The sequence below is a fragment of the Cladosporium halotolerans genome (assembly GCF_011745625.1).
Source record: "Cladosporium halotolerans strain TM138-S3 chromosome Unknown Sca17, whole genome shotgun sequence".
NCBI classification, from domain to species: Eukaryota; Fungi; Ascomycota; class Dothideomycetes; order Cladosporiales; family Cladosporiaceae; genus Cladosporium; species Cladosporium halotolerans.
This window is the reverse complement of record NW_027191468.1, coordinates 455624-473639: the sequence shown is the minus strand read 5'-3', so window position 1 is coordinate 473639 and position 18016 is coordinate 455624. Positions and strand designations below refer to the sequence as shown.

The 18016-nt window shown below is 54.2% G+C and overlaps 4 protein-coding genes across 4 annotated transcripts; all 4 read left to right on the top strand.

The window, feature by feature from the left end:
- Window positions 1-117: 117 nt before the first annotated feature.
- WHR41_05109 (uncharacterized protein) lies at window positions 118-2070 on the top strand (the record flags this gene model as incomplete). The annotated part of the gene is made up of 1 exon (XM_069373714.1): window positions 118-2070. The coding sequence occupies one exon, from the start codon at window positions 118-120 to the stop codon at window positions 2068-2070; it is 1953 nt and encodes a 650-aa protein (XP_069228942.1).
- A 6052-nt stretch (window positions 2071-8122) lies between these two features.
- Window positions 8123-10401, top strand: WHR41_05108 (uncharacterized protein; the record flags this gene model as incomplete). Its single annotated transcript, XM_069373713.1, has 8 exons — window positions 8123-8260; window positions 8321-8524; window positions 8580-9204; window positions 9259-9481; window positions 9539-9779; window positions 9837-9863; window positions 9917-10010; window positions 10065-10401. The coding sequence occupies exons 1-8, from the start codon at window positions 8239-8241 to the stop codon at window positions 10399-10401; spliced, it is 1773 nt and encodes a 590-aa protein (XP_069228941.1). The 5' UTR covers window positions 8123-8238.
- A 427-nt stretch (window positions 10402-10828) lies between these two features.
- WHR41_05107 (uncharacterized protein) lies at window positions 10829-13804 on the top strand (the record flags this gene model as incomplete). The annotated part of the gene is made up of 1 exon (XM_069373712.1): window positions 10829-13804. The coding sequence occupies one exon, from the start codon at window positions 10829-10831 to the stop codon at window positions 13802-13804; it is 2976 nt and encodes a 991-aa protein (XP_069228973.1).
- Window positions 13805-14303: 499 nt separating this feature from the next.
- Window positions 14304-16184, top strand: WHR41_05106 (uncharacterized protein; the record flags this gene model as incomplete). The annotated part of the gene is made up of 1 exon (XM_069373711.1): window positions 14304-16184. One exon carries the CDS (start codon window positions 14304-14306, stop codon window positions 16182-16184), a length of 1881 nt encoding a protein of 626 aa, XP_069228972.1.
- Window positions 16185-18016: the final 1832 nt, after the last annotated feature.

The window sequence follows — 18016 nt, the reverse complement described above, 5'->3', positions numbered from 1 at the left end:
CTAGATGCCAAAGGCTCCGTCCAACGTCTGCACGATTTCGCTGGGGGATTCTTTTAATGTCACGGGGCACACAATGTTCATATTACCACTATACAATAATACCCTATTGTGTGCAAGATGGACGACGGCTCGGATGATCTCGAACATGTCAAACGCGGGAATTATTCAAGCGATGAGGATGGTTCGGGCGACCGAGATCGTTCAAGCGAACAAGTGACAACAGCAAGCGCCGTGGAGAGAAATTTCGCTTCCGACAAAAATGGTAACGGGCATGCCGACAAGACTGAGACTCCCACAGCGCTCGAGAGCCAGGATCGCAAAGGCAAACAACGCCACGATGAGGTCCCCAAATCGAAACCTCATATTCTCCGCGCCTATCGCGATCTTCTCAATCTGTCAATGGCGGAGGCTTTGGACCCGGACAGTGGCACTGACCCTGACTCTCTACCATCATCGCAAATCGGCGTTTCAATCTGGACCTCACAGGAGAAGCACAAATTCTTCTCAGCACTCCCGTCGTGTGGCCCTGGAAACATTTCTGCTCTGTCTGCAGCTATCAGCACAAAGTCTGAGCCCGAGGTCAAAGCCTACATCTTGCTTCTTCAGGCAGGCGTTCGAGAGCTTGATGCCCCAGGCATACGAGTGGAGAAATTCGATCTTTCTGACATTCCCGCGGCGGCGGAGATCGGAGAAACGACTTTGAATGCAGAGTACCTGTTAGCAGAAGCGCTGGAGAAGAGAGCGAGAGATGCAGAGGAGGACCTAGAAAAGAAGAAATGGGGTGATGATGGCTGGCTGATCGACGAAGACCAAGCAGCCGAAATCGAAGCAAAACACGATACTGTGGACATGACTGGCACCGGAGCTGGTGACGAAGATGAAGAAGAGGTCAAAACTGGCCCCAACCATTACGACGACGCTGAATCTCAACACGAACTGGATGATGAGAGCAAGTACGAACACCCGCTGAATTCCAACCATCTCCTGAAGCCTGCCGCTTTCCTGCAACTCTCCCGATCGCTGTACATGAACTCCTCGAACTTGGAACAGAACTGGCACAACGTCATCGAGGGAGATCCATCCGTCTCCGGTCCGAGTATACGACGGACCGCTTTCGACGATCTCTATAATCTGACGGTATCGCTCACACGGCGACTAGTCCAAGTTGCCATCTTCCAAGGTCTCTCTCGCTTGAGGGCATCGTCCGACAGTCGCCACATCCCCCACGTCACCCGAAATGATGTCGAAGCTTCGCGAGATATCATCGGGCTGAAAGTGAACAAACCCGCTTATTGGGCAGCAGCCGTCAGGCGATGCCGCGTTGAGATATATGGCGACACTACCAGGCTGAGGGCCGTAGACGGTAGACACGGAACGAAAAGAGGCTTCAAGCTCACCCAGAAAGAGTTGGAACTAGAGCTTGGAGTGAAAAGCCCGGACGCAGCCCCTCGCCCAGACGAATCGATCGAAAACAATGACGACACTTACAGCGACGATCTCGATAGCGACGCCTATACATTCGCTAGCTCCTCCGAGTCTTCAGATGACGAAGACTCCAAACCACAAAACGATAAGGCGACAACACAAAAAGGTCGCAAAAGACCTCTAAGTCCCATCAGCTTCGATAGAGCTGAAAGACGATACCTTGAGTCCCTCGATCGTGTCAACAGCAAAGTTGAGGAGAACGAGCTTCGCTCCGTTATGGGCTTAGAACCTCTGCCCGTGAAGCCACGATCAAAGCCTGAATTCCTATTCAAGCGTGCTGCATTTGAGCAAAGACCTCCGGGTTGGAGGGAAGTGGTTCAATATGAGGCTCCTTGGGAGCAGCCATGCGGCTTGCCCGAGCAGGCTGAATTCGGGAAGACGGACGTTGAGGGGATTAGAAGGCGCAAACGGCGACGCATTGACTCGGAGACTCATGAGGAGTCAAGAGATGATGAGGAGGAGCTGAACGAAGACGATGCGAATGGAGGAGTTTCGCGGCAATCAGAGACGCTCGTGCACGACAGTGATGAGGATCCTGGTGCTGTATCTCAGGATGAGAATGAGGACGAGAGCGACGAAAGCTGACACGGTGAGCGAGGGGAAGCTCAAAAGAAGTACACTGGCGCCGTGACGGTTCCACATTCTGAAGCAAAGTACCATTGGAAGGGTCGAACGAACTCGGACGAATTTCCTCGAGTGCAAAGCCAATGTAAGTAGTTTTAAGCAAAGCATGTCTCTTGACAGCCTCATGTCATCTCCAGTGCTCCCGTACACATAAAGCACCACCTTACGATCCGCACTTCACAATTCGGCTAGGGCGCTCTCAGCAAGCGCCACGTACTTCTCAGACTTGTACCGCTTCCTCTCCCAGCCCTTCGCCCTCCGCTCCTCGATCCTCTTCTCCTTCTCAGCCTTCTTGACGTCTACCGGTGTGAAAGACCAAAAGCTCTTGGAATGCGGGACGCGCTTCCCACTGGCGGTGGCATTCGGTGTGATACCCACTCTCGGGCTCCTTGACATGGCTATGCGCGCAGCGCGCTCGGCTTGCGCAACAGTGGTTCTGAGCTTGGCTTGGTGGAGCAGGGCGAGGTGGGTTTGCATTTGAGCGTGCATTCCCGAAAGGTGCTCGGAGAGAAGAGTGAGATCAAGAGGTGCCTGGACCGAAGCGGAGTCGAGGACTAACTCTGGTACAGCGGGTGTCGGTGCACAGAGCAAAGTCTGTTGTGGCGGTGTTGGTGGCGAAACAGGTGAGCCGATCTTGGAAGTATCGTACATTTTCGCTGAATCTGGATCAAGCGGAGATACCGTGTAGGTATCTTGAGCGCCTGAGGTCGAGTGGAAATGTCTAGACGGAGCACCGGGTGTCTGCGGAGAAGGCATACGCTTTTGACCTGCGAGCGATGGTGTATCTTGGGACGAGGTGGTTCGGGGCGGAGACGATACGGCCCTTGGGAGACGAGGATAGGCAGGATTGTGATTGTTGTAAGGCAGTTTCGGCGGTAGGTGGTATTGCTTCGGTGGAGAGCCGGGACGAATTGGCCTAAGCAGGCCCTGCGATACTGATCTGCTGAGGTTCGGTCTAACGTCAAGGAGGGACATGCTGCTGTAATCGCGCTGCAATGGCTGGTCCAGGAGAGACATGCGAGAGATATCCCTCCGTAGGACTCGATGAGGGGTCAATATATCGTCGAAGTCGTCCTGGCTGTCGTTATCGGATGCTTCAGCGTCCTTCGGCTCATCGGGTGTACTGTTGTCATCGCGATCCGATTCAGGGTGGGTGTGAGGAGGAGGTGTGTTCGGCGAAGGCACGTCAATTCCATATGTGGAATACTCGCTAGCAGATGATGAGCAGCGCGTCGGTGTTGGCGTTTCCTCGAACACGTCGAGTTGTAACTCAGCCTTTGTCAGAAATGAGTGGCACTGCTCGAGTGTCGGAAACTTTTCGATCGCCTGCCGATAGTGTTGCTCGGCTTGATTGAAGGTCGAGATCTTGAATGAGGACTGCTCATGCATCGAACGCGCCAACTCATCGTGAGCAAGCGCGAGGTAGAACGTAGCGAATGCTTCAGAGAACGGGTGATTCTCAATAGTCTCGTCGCATGACTTCAGTACTGAATGACTGGCGTCGATGCATTGTTGGTATCGCTTCAGGAGCAAGAGCCTTCTGATGTGTAGAAGCTCCTCTGGGTAGTTTTGAGTGATCGTCATGTTGGCCGGCCAGGTGCTCGGGTGGTGATTTTGTCTATGTGAAGGAGAAAATATGAGTAAGAGCGAGGAAGTGGTGAAAAGCAAGCGCGCGGCAGTCTCCGCTGTGCATGAGTGCAAAAGAGGAGGCTGTTGAAGTGTGAGGGTTGACTCGAGGCACGACGCAGTTCTGAAATATCTCTAGCTGGCAGAACACGGTACACAGGGAAACTGCGAACTCGTCAAGTCCAACGATTACGTACTTCCAAAACAATTTGTATTAGGGGCTGTCGTGACTGATGATTCTTTCTTCTATCATTGGATGGTTACTGTGCGAATATGATCACTGAAAGGTTGATTATATGACATTCTAGAAAAATCCTCCGGGTTCTCATTCATCTTCACTTCTACCTGAAAGAAACGTATACCTCACGCTTCCGATCCGGTCGCTTGACATCACTGTATGAACGCTAGGCGGATGTGCCACAAACGGCCTTATCTTTACAGTTTCCCGATCGCGGTCGCCCTTACAATTCATCATGAGCTATATCCTTGACAAACTGGTAGCAGAGATCCCAAGTATCCAGGTCGTACCGTCCCCATCTCGCAGCTCTTTTACTAGCTGCAAATGTGTCAGACTGGTGAACTTCGTTCACTATCTGGATCTGCTCTGTAACCCTTTGCGCTTTCAAGGCGTTTTTGAACATATCTACATGGCCATCAGTCCAGCACTGACCGGTAAACACCAGATCCACGGCGCCTTTGTCAGACGGGCTCAAGCTATCAGTTAATGTGGCGAGTTTTCCGGCAGCTCGGTCCCAATGGTCAAGCAACTCATCACCTCGCTTTTGCTGATCGACGACATCATGATCACCCAGCTCAGAAAAAGTACTCCAGGGTGTCCATAAGGTTTGCGGTCCCTCTACCCAGAGTGAAAGGCTGTCGTTGTTGTAGTCAATTACTATGCTCGTGGGAGATAGAGTCCTCGCGCCACAAATTTGGTTATCAAGCTCCGCCGACATGACTTCTCTGATGCAGTGATGCTTCCTCGTGTGCGATAGACTCTGGAAAGACGTAGGGGTGGCGAGCATTCGATCATAGCTGTCAAGTATTCCTTGCCAATCTGACGGCTCATCCAAGCGGAACTTGTTTCGATACAGTGCCACTGAGAACTTTCGAAGCGTGTCGCGCAACCATATTGCTTGGAGTCCTCGACTCCAGTCTATGTTGACGTCGTCTATGCCCAGACCAGGCTCTGTGGCCACTGTGGTAAAGAAGAAATTTGGTACAACGATGCTGGCGAATCCCCACAAGCGAGGCTCCGTGGTGTTGAACAGACGGAACATTCCCTCCGTCATTTCGTGTCTCAAGTTCCGGACTGCGTTTGTGACGATTTTTGCTTCGAGGTCTTGTTTGTATTCGTCACCTTCAAATACCTCTGGGGAATAAAGCGGTTTGTTGAGAAACCAGACCATGAAGTTATCCCGCCAAGAGTGTTCGGGCCTGCGAATGTACCTCTCTCGCCGTGCATGTTCTTCCTCACGACCCCGTGTCGACGTGGTCTGTAGATCGCTAGGGTCCGAAGGTAGTTTTTGTGTGAGATAAGCCTGACGGCAAGTTTCGAGATACTTGCGCATAAGTGATTTGTACTCAGAGTCACCAGGGACCACAGCGAGGCTGTAGGTAGATTCGTTCCCGAGCGTGACGGAAGCAAACAAGCGATCGGCAGTGAATTCGACGCCAAATGATGGCTCGCGGTTGTCCCCAGTTGGTCTCTGGATCCGTTTTGGTTTTGGGTACACTCCGTACAATCTCAGCGGGCGGAGGCAAATCGGCACCGAACAAAGGCACAATAAAATCAGAATGACACAAAGGTATATGCGTTTCATGGTGGTCAACGTAAGACTTCAAGGTTGCGTGTTGTCCGATGGGGAGGAAGAGGTTGGAGAATGGAGAGAGCCTCCGCGTTTGACGTAGCGACTGCTGTGAGGTCGCCTACAATAGCAACCAGCGAGCTTTGCGATGTTGTGGTACGCCATTCACTGAGCACTGCCATGCGTCCGTCAATCTCGAGTCTCCAAGGTCATCGAGACGTTTATTCACTATAGATATGGTATTGACAATGTCATTGCCGCACCGTCAGCTGGCGCGACAAACATTGTGATACTGCAGTGCCTATCGCTTACCTAGTCACTGTAGAGCATATGGATTTTTACCCCTATATAAATATCTTCTAATCTAGGAGTGCCAGAATATGAGTGCTTGTCTACAATATACCAGATTTGACGGGAGTACCCAAAGCAACATGGCTTCAAAATCCTTCATGATGTACTTGACTACCTTCATTACCCTCATCGTGCTGGCCTCTATGCCGAGCCAGGCTGGCACTATCGGCGCGATACAGGAAGACTACACGCTCAAGCAGATGAATTCGACAAACATCACCAAATCCGAAGAGATAGATTCCAACAACTTGTTACGCATTGTCGGACTCGTCGGCTGTAAGAGTAAAGAAGATCGCAAAGCCGTGAATCAAGCGTTTGCAGACGCTATCGAAATCGCTGCAGCTGTCGCGCCTACAGTTGGCGATGTCGATAAGATCGATCCCAAGTTATGGCACAATAAAGTTTGGTGGGGAGAGTACGACCCTAAACCTTGGATGGCAATCACAGGTGAGATAGAGTTATGGTACCCTTAGATTGCATTTGTGTTCACTAACAAACAAGCTCAGCGAGCCTGAGGCGGATGCGAGGCATCAAGGATCAATGGTGGTTGGGCGATATATTCAACGCTCGGTGAGTATCGGAAACATGTCGTGCTCAAACTGGCATGTTCGAACTGACAGCTTGGCTCTTCAAGATACTACGAAGTGAGATGCCATAACGCCAATGATCTGCTTAATGCGGAAGGTCACGGTTGCAGACGCGGCTCAGATGGTGGTAATCCGCATGCGCATACTGTCTCAAAAAAGTAAGTCGGTAACACTTACGACACCATCGTCCTTTGTGACAATTGGTTTGAGGACTTGATTCCATTCAGGGAAAAGGTTACTCGGATGGATGACCCGAACACAGTTTATCGTCGCGACAATCTGCTGAGCCTGAAAACTCAAGGTACGTTCGTCAGTACACCGCGAACTACACCGCGAACTCTGGGAGGATACACTAGAACCTGACTCGTTCTTAGGGTCAACGTTTCTACATGAGATGTTACACACAGGATTCGACCAGATAGAAGATCGCGCCGGTCTGACAAGACCCCCTGCTGGGGATGTAAAGATTCGGAGGAAAGGGTTTAAGGGAAAGGCTTACGATGCCGCAAAAGCAAAATATTTGGCCAAGGCGACCGTTGGAGGGATGCTGATGGCACGCAAAAATGTTGATAACTACGTCTACTACGCGCTCTGGTGCTTCGTCAAAGCGCGCTGGGGTGTTGATGCGACTCAGCCTCCAGCAGCATGGAAAAACCCGCCACCTGGTCAAGCGGACGGTTACACAATCTACCGTAATGGTGAAACTTCTTTGCCTGACGCGGAATATGAAGCGGAGCTCGATCCAGGCCGAATGGACGAGAGCGATGCATCGTACTTCTCAGGCCAAGTTTGCAACACGGACGCGGACTGCGAAGGCACGTGTCCCCCAGATTACAGGTTCTTTTGCTCCAGTAAAGACGCTGGAAATGCTTGCACATGCCTTTTGGGCTTTCGGCCCCCAAGCTGACGAGCCTTGATTTGCGGACTGGTTTTCGAGGCTAAGTGGTGTCATATGTATTTGTAGCTTGAATGATTTAGCAGGAATGAGAAAAGTGATTGTGAGAGAACGTTCGGAGAATCGGTCCCAATCTAGCCAAGGCTTTCTCCACACGGAAACAACACAAGCGTTGCGGGGTGCATACAAGCTAAGATACCTTCTTCCTCGTACCCAAGGGCGGAGAACCTGAACGCTTACTGTGTGGACTTACTCGTCCTGCCGTTCTCCCTTGATGCCTCGATAGAGACCGACCCATAGCAGTGATTGGCTCAGCGTGTCCGACTCTACATGCACTTTCCCGTTCCAAGCACCTGAGTCTAGACACTAACGAGGCTTGAGAAACATACCTAGGTTAGAATCTCGAGGACGACACCGTTGGCGCCCCGGAGAGTGGTCAAAAGTCTATCAGAGCCTCCTCGCCTCTGATAGGCGGCTGAGAATCCTATCCAAGTCATGCAGACAAGCCGCGCCTAAGTGAAGCCAAGCGTGCCTCCATCTGCAAGCCACGTGCAAGATGATTTGCTTAACCCCGCGCCCTAGCTCTATGTGCAGGGCTCGTTTTGGGGGTGACACGTCTTGTTCCTCGGTCCATTGTGTAACAGCGAGATGGATGGGCGCGGATGCCTCGGCACGTAGAGTGTTCATGATCTGCGGGACGGTCATTGACTATATGACATTGCGTTTCTGGCCTCTGTAACGGTAGGTCAGATCGTTTCCTCATTCTCGGAAGCAACACGGGCAGTAAGAGCATTGCTGCAATCTGTGTTCTCTGCTCACCTTTTTTGTTCATCTCAAAAAGGGTCATAAGGGCCGCGCGGTGATGGTTTCCAGTAACAGCTCAGGTGAGGCTTCTCACAGATACTGCACGTGTCAACAGAAACATATCCTGAACGAAGTTGCAGGGAGTCCTTCGTCGACTCCGGTGGAGCCAAAGACTGCAGGAGCGACGGAACACATCGAACAGGTGCACACAAACGAGCGAGTGCCTGGACATGAGAACTACTACGAGAAAAATGGCTTGCGAACTTACGGGGATGACGCGGATCATGACCACGCTCCGAAGATGACCTTCAAGCGTATGATGAGTCTGATCGCGATGGCGTTCTGTGAGTGCTGTCACCTCCCAAACCTTTGTGAACGGACTGACAGTGAACTGGGTAGTGTGGACCGGATCACAGATTCCCGTATACCTCTTCGGTGGTGTCCCACCATACGTCTACCGCGACATTGGCGGAGCCGATCGCTGGATCTGGTTCGTCCTCGCCAACTTGCTTTCGCTCGCTGCTGTCTGTCCATTCGTTGGCTCCATTTCCGACCTGATCGGGCGTCGCTGGGTAGCATTGATTGGAGCGGGTTTTATCGTGGTCGGTATGATCATCTGCTCAACAGCTCACACGATGAACATCTTCATCGGCGGCATGGTATTCGCAGGCATCGGTGCTGGCGTTAATGAGCTAACGGCACTGGCTGCCACGTCCGAACTGGCACCTACAAGCCAACGCGGCAAATATGTCGCCGTCCTGATCTTCACCATCTTGCCTTTCTGCCCGTCGGTCCTGTGGGCACAGCTAATCGCCTACCACTCTTCCTGGCGCTGGATTGGTCTCTTCTGCGCCTTGTGGGCTTTCATCGGTCTTGTCATGACCGCCATCTTCTACTTTCCCCCACCGCGTGTTAACTCCCAAGGACTCAGCCGCAAGCAGGTACTCTCGCAGATCGATTACGTGGGTGGACTCCTGTCGGTCAGCGGTATGATCTTGTTCCTCGCTGGAATGCAATGGGGAGGGTATGTCCATCATTGACACTGTTTATACCCACCAATTGGCTGACTCTCACGCAGATACCAGTACCCCTGGGGCTCAGCACACGTCCTGGTCCCACTGATTCTTGGCTTCGTACTCATCGTGGCATTCGTGCTCTGGGAGGCTTATGGTGCAAAGAATCCAATGTTCCCGAAGCGCCTGCAGCAGGATCCTCGCATCCTCGCCCTCACCTTGGTCATTACATTCATCTCCGGAGCCAACTTCTTCTCCATTCTCATGTTCTGGCCAACGCAAGCCTTCGTAAGGTTCCTGAAGTAAAAAAGATCGAGAATGTCCTTGCTGACCAATTTCGACCAGAACGTATATGGCCACGACCCGATCGGTGTGGGCGTCAGAGGTATTCCAGTTGGATTCTCCATCCTGGCAGGCGCTTGCATTGTGCTGTGGCTACTGTCTGTTTTCAGAGGCCACAACAAGGAGTTGCTCATTGTATCATCGGTGTTGATGACTGCTGGCTGTGGCGCACTAGCAGTTGCTCGTACGGACAACCTCTACCAGCTCTGGGGCATCCTGATTGTTGCTGGACTGGGCATCGGCGGTATGTGATCATGAACCACCAAAATGTCAAAGACGACAGACTGACACTTCCGTACAGGCATTGTGGTCCCAGCTTCGATCATCTGTAAGTAGCGTCAGGTTGTCACTTTCATAGCATGGGGCCTGACCAGTTCCCAGCAACGATCATCTGCCCAGACGATCTGATCGCCACCGTCGCGGCACTTACCCTGGCCATCCGAGTTATCGGTGGCTCAGTCGGGTACTGCGTGTAGTAAGTCTCCCCCTCGCCACGTTTCACAGCAGCCATCCACTGACCGCGCCCCAGCTACAACGTTTTCATCTCCAAATTTGTGCCCGCCGCGACGCACTACATTGGCGGGGCCATGGCGACAAAGCTGAACATCACCTCGCCAGAGCTCATCGGTGAGGCCATTGAGCTGACTGGCGCCTCTCTCCTGGAGAATCTGCACGAGATCCCTGGCATTGCCGGCGTGCCTGGAGCGTACGAGCTGGTTGTGGGTGCAGGACAGATTGCTTACGCTGAAGCGTACAAGTACGTGTACTACGTGAGCATTGCTTTCGGTGCGGTCAGTATCATTGCAGCATGCTTTCTGGGAGATATCAGCAAGTACATGGACGACCATGTTGCTGTGGTTATGTAGGGTGGGCTGGATCTGTACGCAACGGAGGAGAGGCTCCACAAGGTGGGGCTTCCAGTCGATCATTCATGTTTGTATATTGCACAAATGCTCGATCTCGAAACCAGCTGCCGATGAGTAACTCTTAACGTTTGCTTGAAATAACATTTCTGGTGTCTCTTATTACTAATGATGAGCTTCGCCTTCTCCTGCTTCCTGCTTCCCCGGAGATTGGCGCCGACCTGCAGGGGTCGAAACTCAATCTCCAAACGCCTGGCGCGAGCTCGCCCTTGACGCCATACATATACCCATCAGCTGCGCGGGCGCGGTGACGGAGCCGTACCACCCAACTGACCCTCGAAGAACACACACCGCCTGCTTTTTCAGCCGGTCAACACCCCGACTCCCTTCCTTCTCACGACATGCAATAGCCTCACCATCCTCACCCAACATGCCCTTCAAGGCCCCCGAATCCTACGAGCTCGACCGGCCCGTCTCGCCCTCGCGCGAGCCCTTCGACGGCCCCTACCGGTACTCCTCGGACTCCGAAGTCTCGGTCATCGACGAGTTCGACCCCCTCAAGAGCGCCGACCGGCCGTACAAAGACGATGCATCGCAGCCGCTGCGGTCCGTCTTCGACTCCGATAAGAGCGCGCGGCAGCCGCTCGCGTGGCTGGACTCGCAGTGGCGGCGCGGGGGGTGGCAGCGATGGCTGATACCGAGTCGGTTTTTGTGTGTGCTGGTGTTGCTGTTCGTCGCGACGCTTGTGCTGTTGCTGAGTGCGGGCGGGCTGTGGGTTTATCATGAGGCTGTGCCGAGCTATGGGCAGAGCGAGCCTTGGTATCCGAGCCCGCCGGGCGGGACGGTGGAGAGGTGGAAGGAGAGTTATGAGAAGGCTGCGAAGTTGGTTGAGCAAATGACGCTGATCGAGAAGGTGAATGTCACGACTGGCACGGGGTGGAGCATGGGCATGTGCGTTGGCAATACGGGACCGGTTGACAGGCTGGGGTTCCCCAGTCTGTGTCTCCAGGACGGACCTCTGGGGCTGCGGTTTGTGGACAATGCGACTGCTTTCCCGGCTGGTATCACAGTAGGCGCAACGTGGAACAAGCAATTGATGCACAAGCGAGGCCAGGCGCATGGATTTGAAGCGAAGAAGAAAGGAATCCATATCCTGCTCGGACCCTCCATGGGTCCTCTCGGTCGACTACCCGCTGGCGGGAGAAATTGGGAAGGATTTGGAGCAGATCCTGTGCTTCAGGGTATCGCCGCAGCCGAGACGATCAAAGGTATCCAAGAGTCTGGCGTGATCGCAACAGCAAAGCACTACGTCGGCAACGAGCAAGAGCACTTCAGACAGTCGTGGGAATGGGGTACGCCGAACGCCATCTCTTCGAATATCGACGACCGAACACTGCACGAGGTCTACGCATGGCCGTTTGCCGACAGCATTAGAGCCGGAGTAGCATCCGTCATGTGCTCGTACAATCAAGTCAACAATTCCTACGCTTGCCAGAACAGCAAGCTCCTCAACGGTATCCTCAAAGATGAAATGGGATTCCAAGGCTTCGTCCAGTCAGACTGGCTTGCGCAGCGATCTGGCGTTGCTTCGGCGCTCTCAGGACTCGACATGTCCATGCCAGGAGACGGTCTGCGATGGCAGGACGGCAAGCCTCTGTGGGGCGCGGAGCTCACGAAAGCTGTTCTCAACTCAAGCGTTCCAATGGAACGTCTGGACGATATGGTACTGCGCATTGCAGCGGCGTGGTATCAGCTCGGTCAAGATGACAAGAAGAACTGGCCTAAACCTTCCGACGGCGGTGGACCCAACTTCAGCAGCTGGACAGACGAGGAGTATGGCCAGCTGCACCCAGGATCTCCGAACTCGGATGAGAAGGGTCTCGTCAACAAGTTCGTGCCGGTCCGCAATACTGAAGAAGGAGGCGATCACGATAAGCTTGCTCGCCAAATTGCGACTGAGGGCATTGTTCTGGTGAAGAATGAGGGCAAGGTTCTTCCCATCCATCGCAAGGGCAGCGACTATTCTGACAGCAGCGCCACCGGCAAGTTTAAGATTGGAGTATTCGGAGAAGACGCCTTCTCCAACTCCAAAGGCAACAATGCCTGCGCTGATCGAGGCTGCAACGAGGGTACGTTGACCATGGGCTGGGGATCTGGCGCGGTAGAATTGCCATACCTGGTCACGCCTATCGATGCCTTGCGCAAGAATTTCGATTACAGTACGATCGATCTGTCTGAAGTCCGCGACAACTCTGATCCTCAGACGCAAAAGATTGCCGCTGACCAAGATTTGTGCATCGTTTTCATCAACTCCGATGCAGGCGAAGGCTTCATTAGCTGGGATGGCGTCAAAGGCGATCGGAACGACCTCTATGCACAAAAGGGCGGCGACGCTCTCGTGCAGAAGGTTGCTGCCAACTGTGGAGGAACTAACAGCAGCGGGACTGCGGCCAATACGATTGTGGTCATGCATACGGTCGGACCGGCCATTCTCGAGAAATGGATAGACCTTCCTGGTGTCAAAGGTGTTCTCATCGCGCACCTGCCCGGCCAAGAAAGCGGAAATGCAGTGACTGATGTCCTCTTCGGCGATGCGAACCCGTCCGGCCATCTGCCGTACACTATCGCAAAAGCGGAGAAAGACTACGGGCCCGACTCTGGTATCCTGTACTATCCGAACAACATTGTGCCTCAGCAAGACTTCAAGGAAGGCCTATACTTTGATTACCGATACTTCGACAAGCACAACGTCACCCCAAGATACGAATTTGGCTATGGTCTCTCTTATACCACGTTCAGCATCTCCTCGATGTTTGTGGGCGTACAGGGCTTGGTCGGCGGGTCAGAGCCCGCGCCGCGACCAATGGGCGTTGAGCCACCGAAGCTAGACACCAAGAAACCAGATCCCAAGGAAGCAGTCTGGCCTAAGGGGCTGCGGAAGCTGAAGAAGTATATCTACCCATATATCGACTCCGTCTCGGACGTCAAGTACGGCCGGTACCCGTATCCTGAAGGCTACGACAAGCCGCAGGAACTGTCTCCCGCAGGAGGAGAGGAAGGCGGTAATCCGGACCTCTGGACTCCAGCCGTGAAACTGCAGGCGACTGTCTCGAACACTGGCGATGTCGTTGGTGACGCTGTCGTCCAGCTATACGTCTCCATGCCGCAAGACGTGAAGTCTGCGTCGGGCAAGCACGTCGACATGCCTGTACGCGTGCTGAGGCGGTTCGACAAGTTCCGCATCCACAGCGGAAAACAGACAATGATGCTTTTCGAGGTGTCGAGGAAGGACCTCAGCTATTGGGACGTTGAGCGCCAGAATTGGGTGCTTCCGAAGGGCAAGTTTGAGGTCTGCTTGGGCTTCAGCTCGAGGGATTTGCCTGCATGTGATACTTTCGAGCTGTAATTCGGGCTATGAGCCGGTGTTTCGGGCGCATGGATGGGACGGGACGGATCTTGTATGACAGTAAAGACATATACCTCGGATTTCTCTATTTTATTATTGCATGATTATGCACGCGACCTCTTTCGGCTTTCAGACGCGTCCACATCCCGAATGCAATGCGAGACACAAAGCGCAGGGACCTGCCTCCTCCTGCCGCCAGCCGAGCCCTGCGTCATTGGCCCGATAGGCTGGACTGCTGGATTGGTACGCCCGCCCATGAAGATTTCCTAGCCCAAACGCGACACCGCAGATCAACACCCATCCACCGCTGCAGCAGTCCATTCCTCGTTTTGCCGATAGAAGATCCATCCCACCTTCCCTTCTGGTTCAGCAGTATCGCCCGTTGTGTCCGCAGCCTCTGCACCGGACCCGGCCCGCCAGCCCACTCGGGCTACACTCTGCCGACCACAAACGAACTCTCATCCCAGAGGCTCGACCCGGACAAGCAAACCGCTTTATTATGCGACCAGGCTCGGCGACCGGGGAAGAAACTCGGCCACTGGCCGCGCGCACGACATCCTCCAGGCCGCAAGTCCACCCGCTGGACAAGCCAACCCTGATGCAGCGCCAGTCCTCGACCTTCAAGTACCACACCTTCCCAGCCGCGCCGCCGCGCAACCTGGGGAACCGGTCTTCGAAAGAATCCTTCAAGCAGAATGGCTCCGCGCAGAATGGCTCGACGGGAGTGCCTTCGCCTCCGCGTTCGGAATCCAGCGAGAATGACTCTGAACACCACGAACACCACGAGACACCACTGCCCCGGAAACAGTTGGCGATTTTGGCGGTGATAGCGCTGGCGGAACAGACGGCGTTGAACAGCATAAGTCCGTATTTGCCAGAGATGGCGAGTACATTCCCGGAGGTGTCGGATGGACAAGTTGGGCTATACGTGGGGTTGATCGCGAGTTCCTTCGCGCTGGCGCAGTTCGCGACCAACTTCGCTTGGGGCCTGCTGTCTGATCGCATCGGGAGGAAACCGATTGTGCTGCTGGGGACATTTTTGACGGCTGTGTGCTTCGTGGGCTTTGGGTTCTGTCGGACACTATGGCAGGCGGTGCTTGCGCAGGCATTGATGGGTCTGGTCAACGGCAATCAGGGCGTGATCAGCACTTGTCTGGGGGAGATCACAGATCGTTCGAACCAGAGCAGAGCGTTCACGTACTTGCCTGTCATCTACGGGCTCGGCGGTATCACAGGTCCAATTGTCGGAGGACTGCTGGTGCTCAAGAAAATCCCGTTCACAAACAAGGACAACCCCTACCCCTACTTGCCGCCAAACCTGTTTTCAGCGGCTGTACTAATCATCGACCTCGTCTTGACTATGATCTTCCTCGAGGAGTCGCTCGACGAGGCAAAGAACCTGCCGCCTCTCAGCAAGCGGGTCGGCACACTCTTTACCTGGATCTGGCAGTTCACGAGCTCTCGCCGCCCAACGTACCTCCGCCGTGCCAAGATTCGGAAGCAACATCAAGAGCGGCGACAGCAGTACGGTACCATCTCCGACGGCGCTGAAGATGAGGACTACTCCGACGATGACGAATCTTCCGTTGAGTCTACGCCAGCATTCTTCGCCTCGACCGACGGGTCCAACCGTCTCACTGCTCGCGAGGTTCTTAACCGTGACACAGTCATTTTGCTCATCACCTTCCTCATATTCCAGCTCGCCAACATCTCTTTCAACAGCCTCTACCCCATCTTTGCGCAGGCTCCGCCGCCTACTGGTCGCGACCTGAACCCGGAAGAAATTGGGATCTCACTCGCATTCGCCGGCATTGTGACTATCATCTTCCAGGTCGGCATATTTGGTCGCCTGCGGGAGAAGGTCGGCAACAAGACCACCTATCGTACTGGCCTGGCAGGCTTTGTCGTCGCTTTCCTCTTGATTCCGTGGGTAGGGTACAAGGACGGTTCGCACGGTGGTGTTCGCGGCCCGACAACCACTGTAGGCCGTGTATGGCTTTGGGTCGAACTTGGCGCAGTCTTGATCATCAAGACCGTAGCCGCCGTCGGTGGTCTCACCTCTGCCCTGCTGCTCATCACGAACTCAGCGCCCTCGCACGCCGTGCTCGGCACTCTCAATGGCCTTGCCCAGACGCTTTCGGCCGCTGGTAGGGCCGTTGGGCCTTTTATCAGCGGAGCGCTGTTCACTGCTGCAACTAAAGTCGAGAAGAAGGGCGAGCTGCTGGCTTTCGGCATATTCGCTGGTATCTCGTTCGTTGGCTTTCTGTTAAGCATCGGGATCCGCAGCGCGGCGCTGGAGGCGGACGGCTTCGATGAGCACAGCAGTGATGAGGAGAGCGGTAGTGATGGTGACGATGCGAGCCCGGACAGGACGCGGTGATCGTTGTAGATGAAAGACTAGATCAGATGATTCTTGCTTGCATTTGTCGGCTTGGTTGTTAGCTTTCTAGCGATGGCGTTGAATGGGAGTCATGACTGGTACTGTATATACGCATCTAGAATCGAGTTACTCTATGGTCTCAGTGATCAATCCTGTTTGTGTTCGTCGCTTTGTTGATTGAGGGTACTTGGCGTCTCAAGCTGGGGTTGCCAAATGATCGGGAGCTAACCCACGTGACTTAACCTCACTTACATCCACCGACAAAAATCGACCTTGATACCACAACACCGACGCGTCGATATTCACGCGACATACCCCAAGGTGAGTAACTCTCAGACCGCCTCAGTACCTCGCCTCCCCCGTTCCTTCCGCTTTTGTATATCAACACAGCGTCCCGTTGCCGCGACACGGGAGCAAACGCGCTCTTGGCGCACAACGTAAACATATTGGTTTTGCCGCCCGCTCAGCTTCGACCTACCTCGACTCTTCATCCACCACAGCACATCACCACCAACCTCCCCTTCATTTACCTCACCCCTTCCGCCTCCTCACCACAGCCTGACGGCCACGGGCCTGACAACCCATTCACCCAGACGGCTGTTCCCCTTCTCTTCCATCTTTCCTTTCGCGTACTTCTCGCTCCATTTTCTCTCGAGGCGCAACTACAACCCCCTCGATCCTCAGATCCCCTCAAGACCCTCCGACCCTGACTGAAGCTGGTCATTAACGAAGCATCCGGTCGGTCGACGGTATTGATCCAAGTCTTCGGACAGGAACGCCGTCACTCCCAGAAACGGCTAGTAGACCAGGGACGGGTAAGTTGTCGGCCTCCTCTTCAAAGCTGACCTTCTAGCATCGCTGGCGACACCTCGTCGCCGGCCTTGACATGGTACCGCCTCGCCCAACCTCACTTCACCAGCAACATCACCATCCTCCACCACCGGGCGGCGGTGACCGGAGGGCCAAGACGGCCACCAGGATTGAACCCCTCCACTGGCCTGGAGAGAAGAGGCGGTGCAGCGTTCCGACGGCGCGGCGTGAGCTCCCATCACATGCACTGCGAGGCGAGCGAAGAGCCCCGCGAGCGAGGCGGTGCGATGGTTCAAGAGTAGCCCGCCGGAGCTGCTGCGAGCGATTTGCCGGGGCTGCTGGGGCGGTCCGGGCCCCTTAAGGCGGACAGAAGAGCGGATCTGAACAGAGGTTCTGGGGCGCGCGCGCGCGGAGACCGAGAGGGTGGTACCGATCGGTCGACGCGGGTTTCACGCGCAGTGGGCGACATTGACGGAATTGAGCGTGTTGGGTGGAGCGGCCAATCGTTCCTTCGGGGACTTTTTGAGAGGGGACCTTGGGGGACAGCACGCAATATGCTGAGATATCCGAGCTGATGAGGACACCTCTTTCCGGCCTGCGCGGAGGCCTCTGATTTATTGTGGAGGCCCCGGTGACGCGGAAATTAACATGAGGATCAAGTGGCCCTGATTGGAATCAATGCTTTTTCATCGGTCATCCTGCCTCGATTGGCAAGGTGCTGGAGAAGAGGCGTTGAAGGTTGTTGCCTGTGGGAGCTGAGGTTGGTGTTGGGCGGGCTGTATTCTCCCACAGGCCAAGCGGTCAGGTGAAGATTCCTCTGTAAATCGAAGTCGCCGACATGATCAAGAGCGAGAGTGTGCGGGCTGTGAAGCAGGCTTATGTGTAACAGCGAATAGTGATTCCTCTATACAAGAATAGTCGTGATCTCGTGTCAGAAACTAAAGACAAAGCCAAAAAAAACAGAAATCCTGCCACATATGGCTCATCGCCGAAAACCAATCAAAAGCCCGCTACCAGAAATC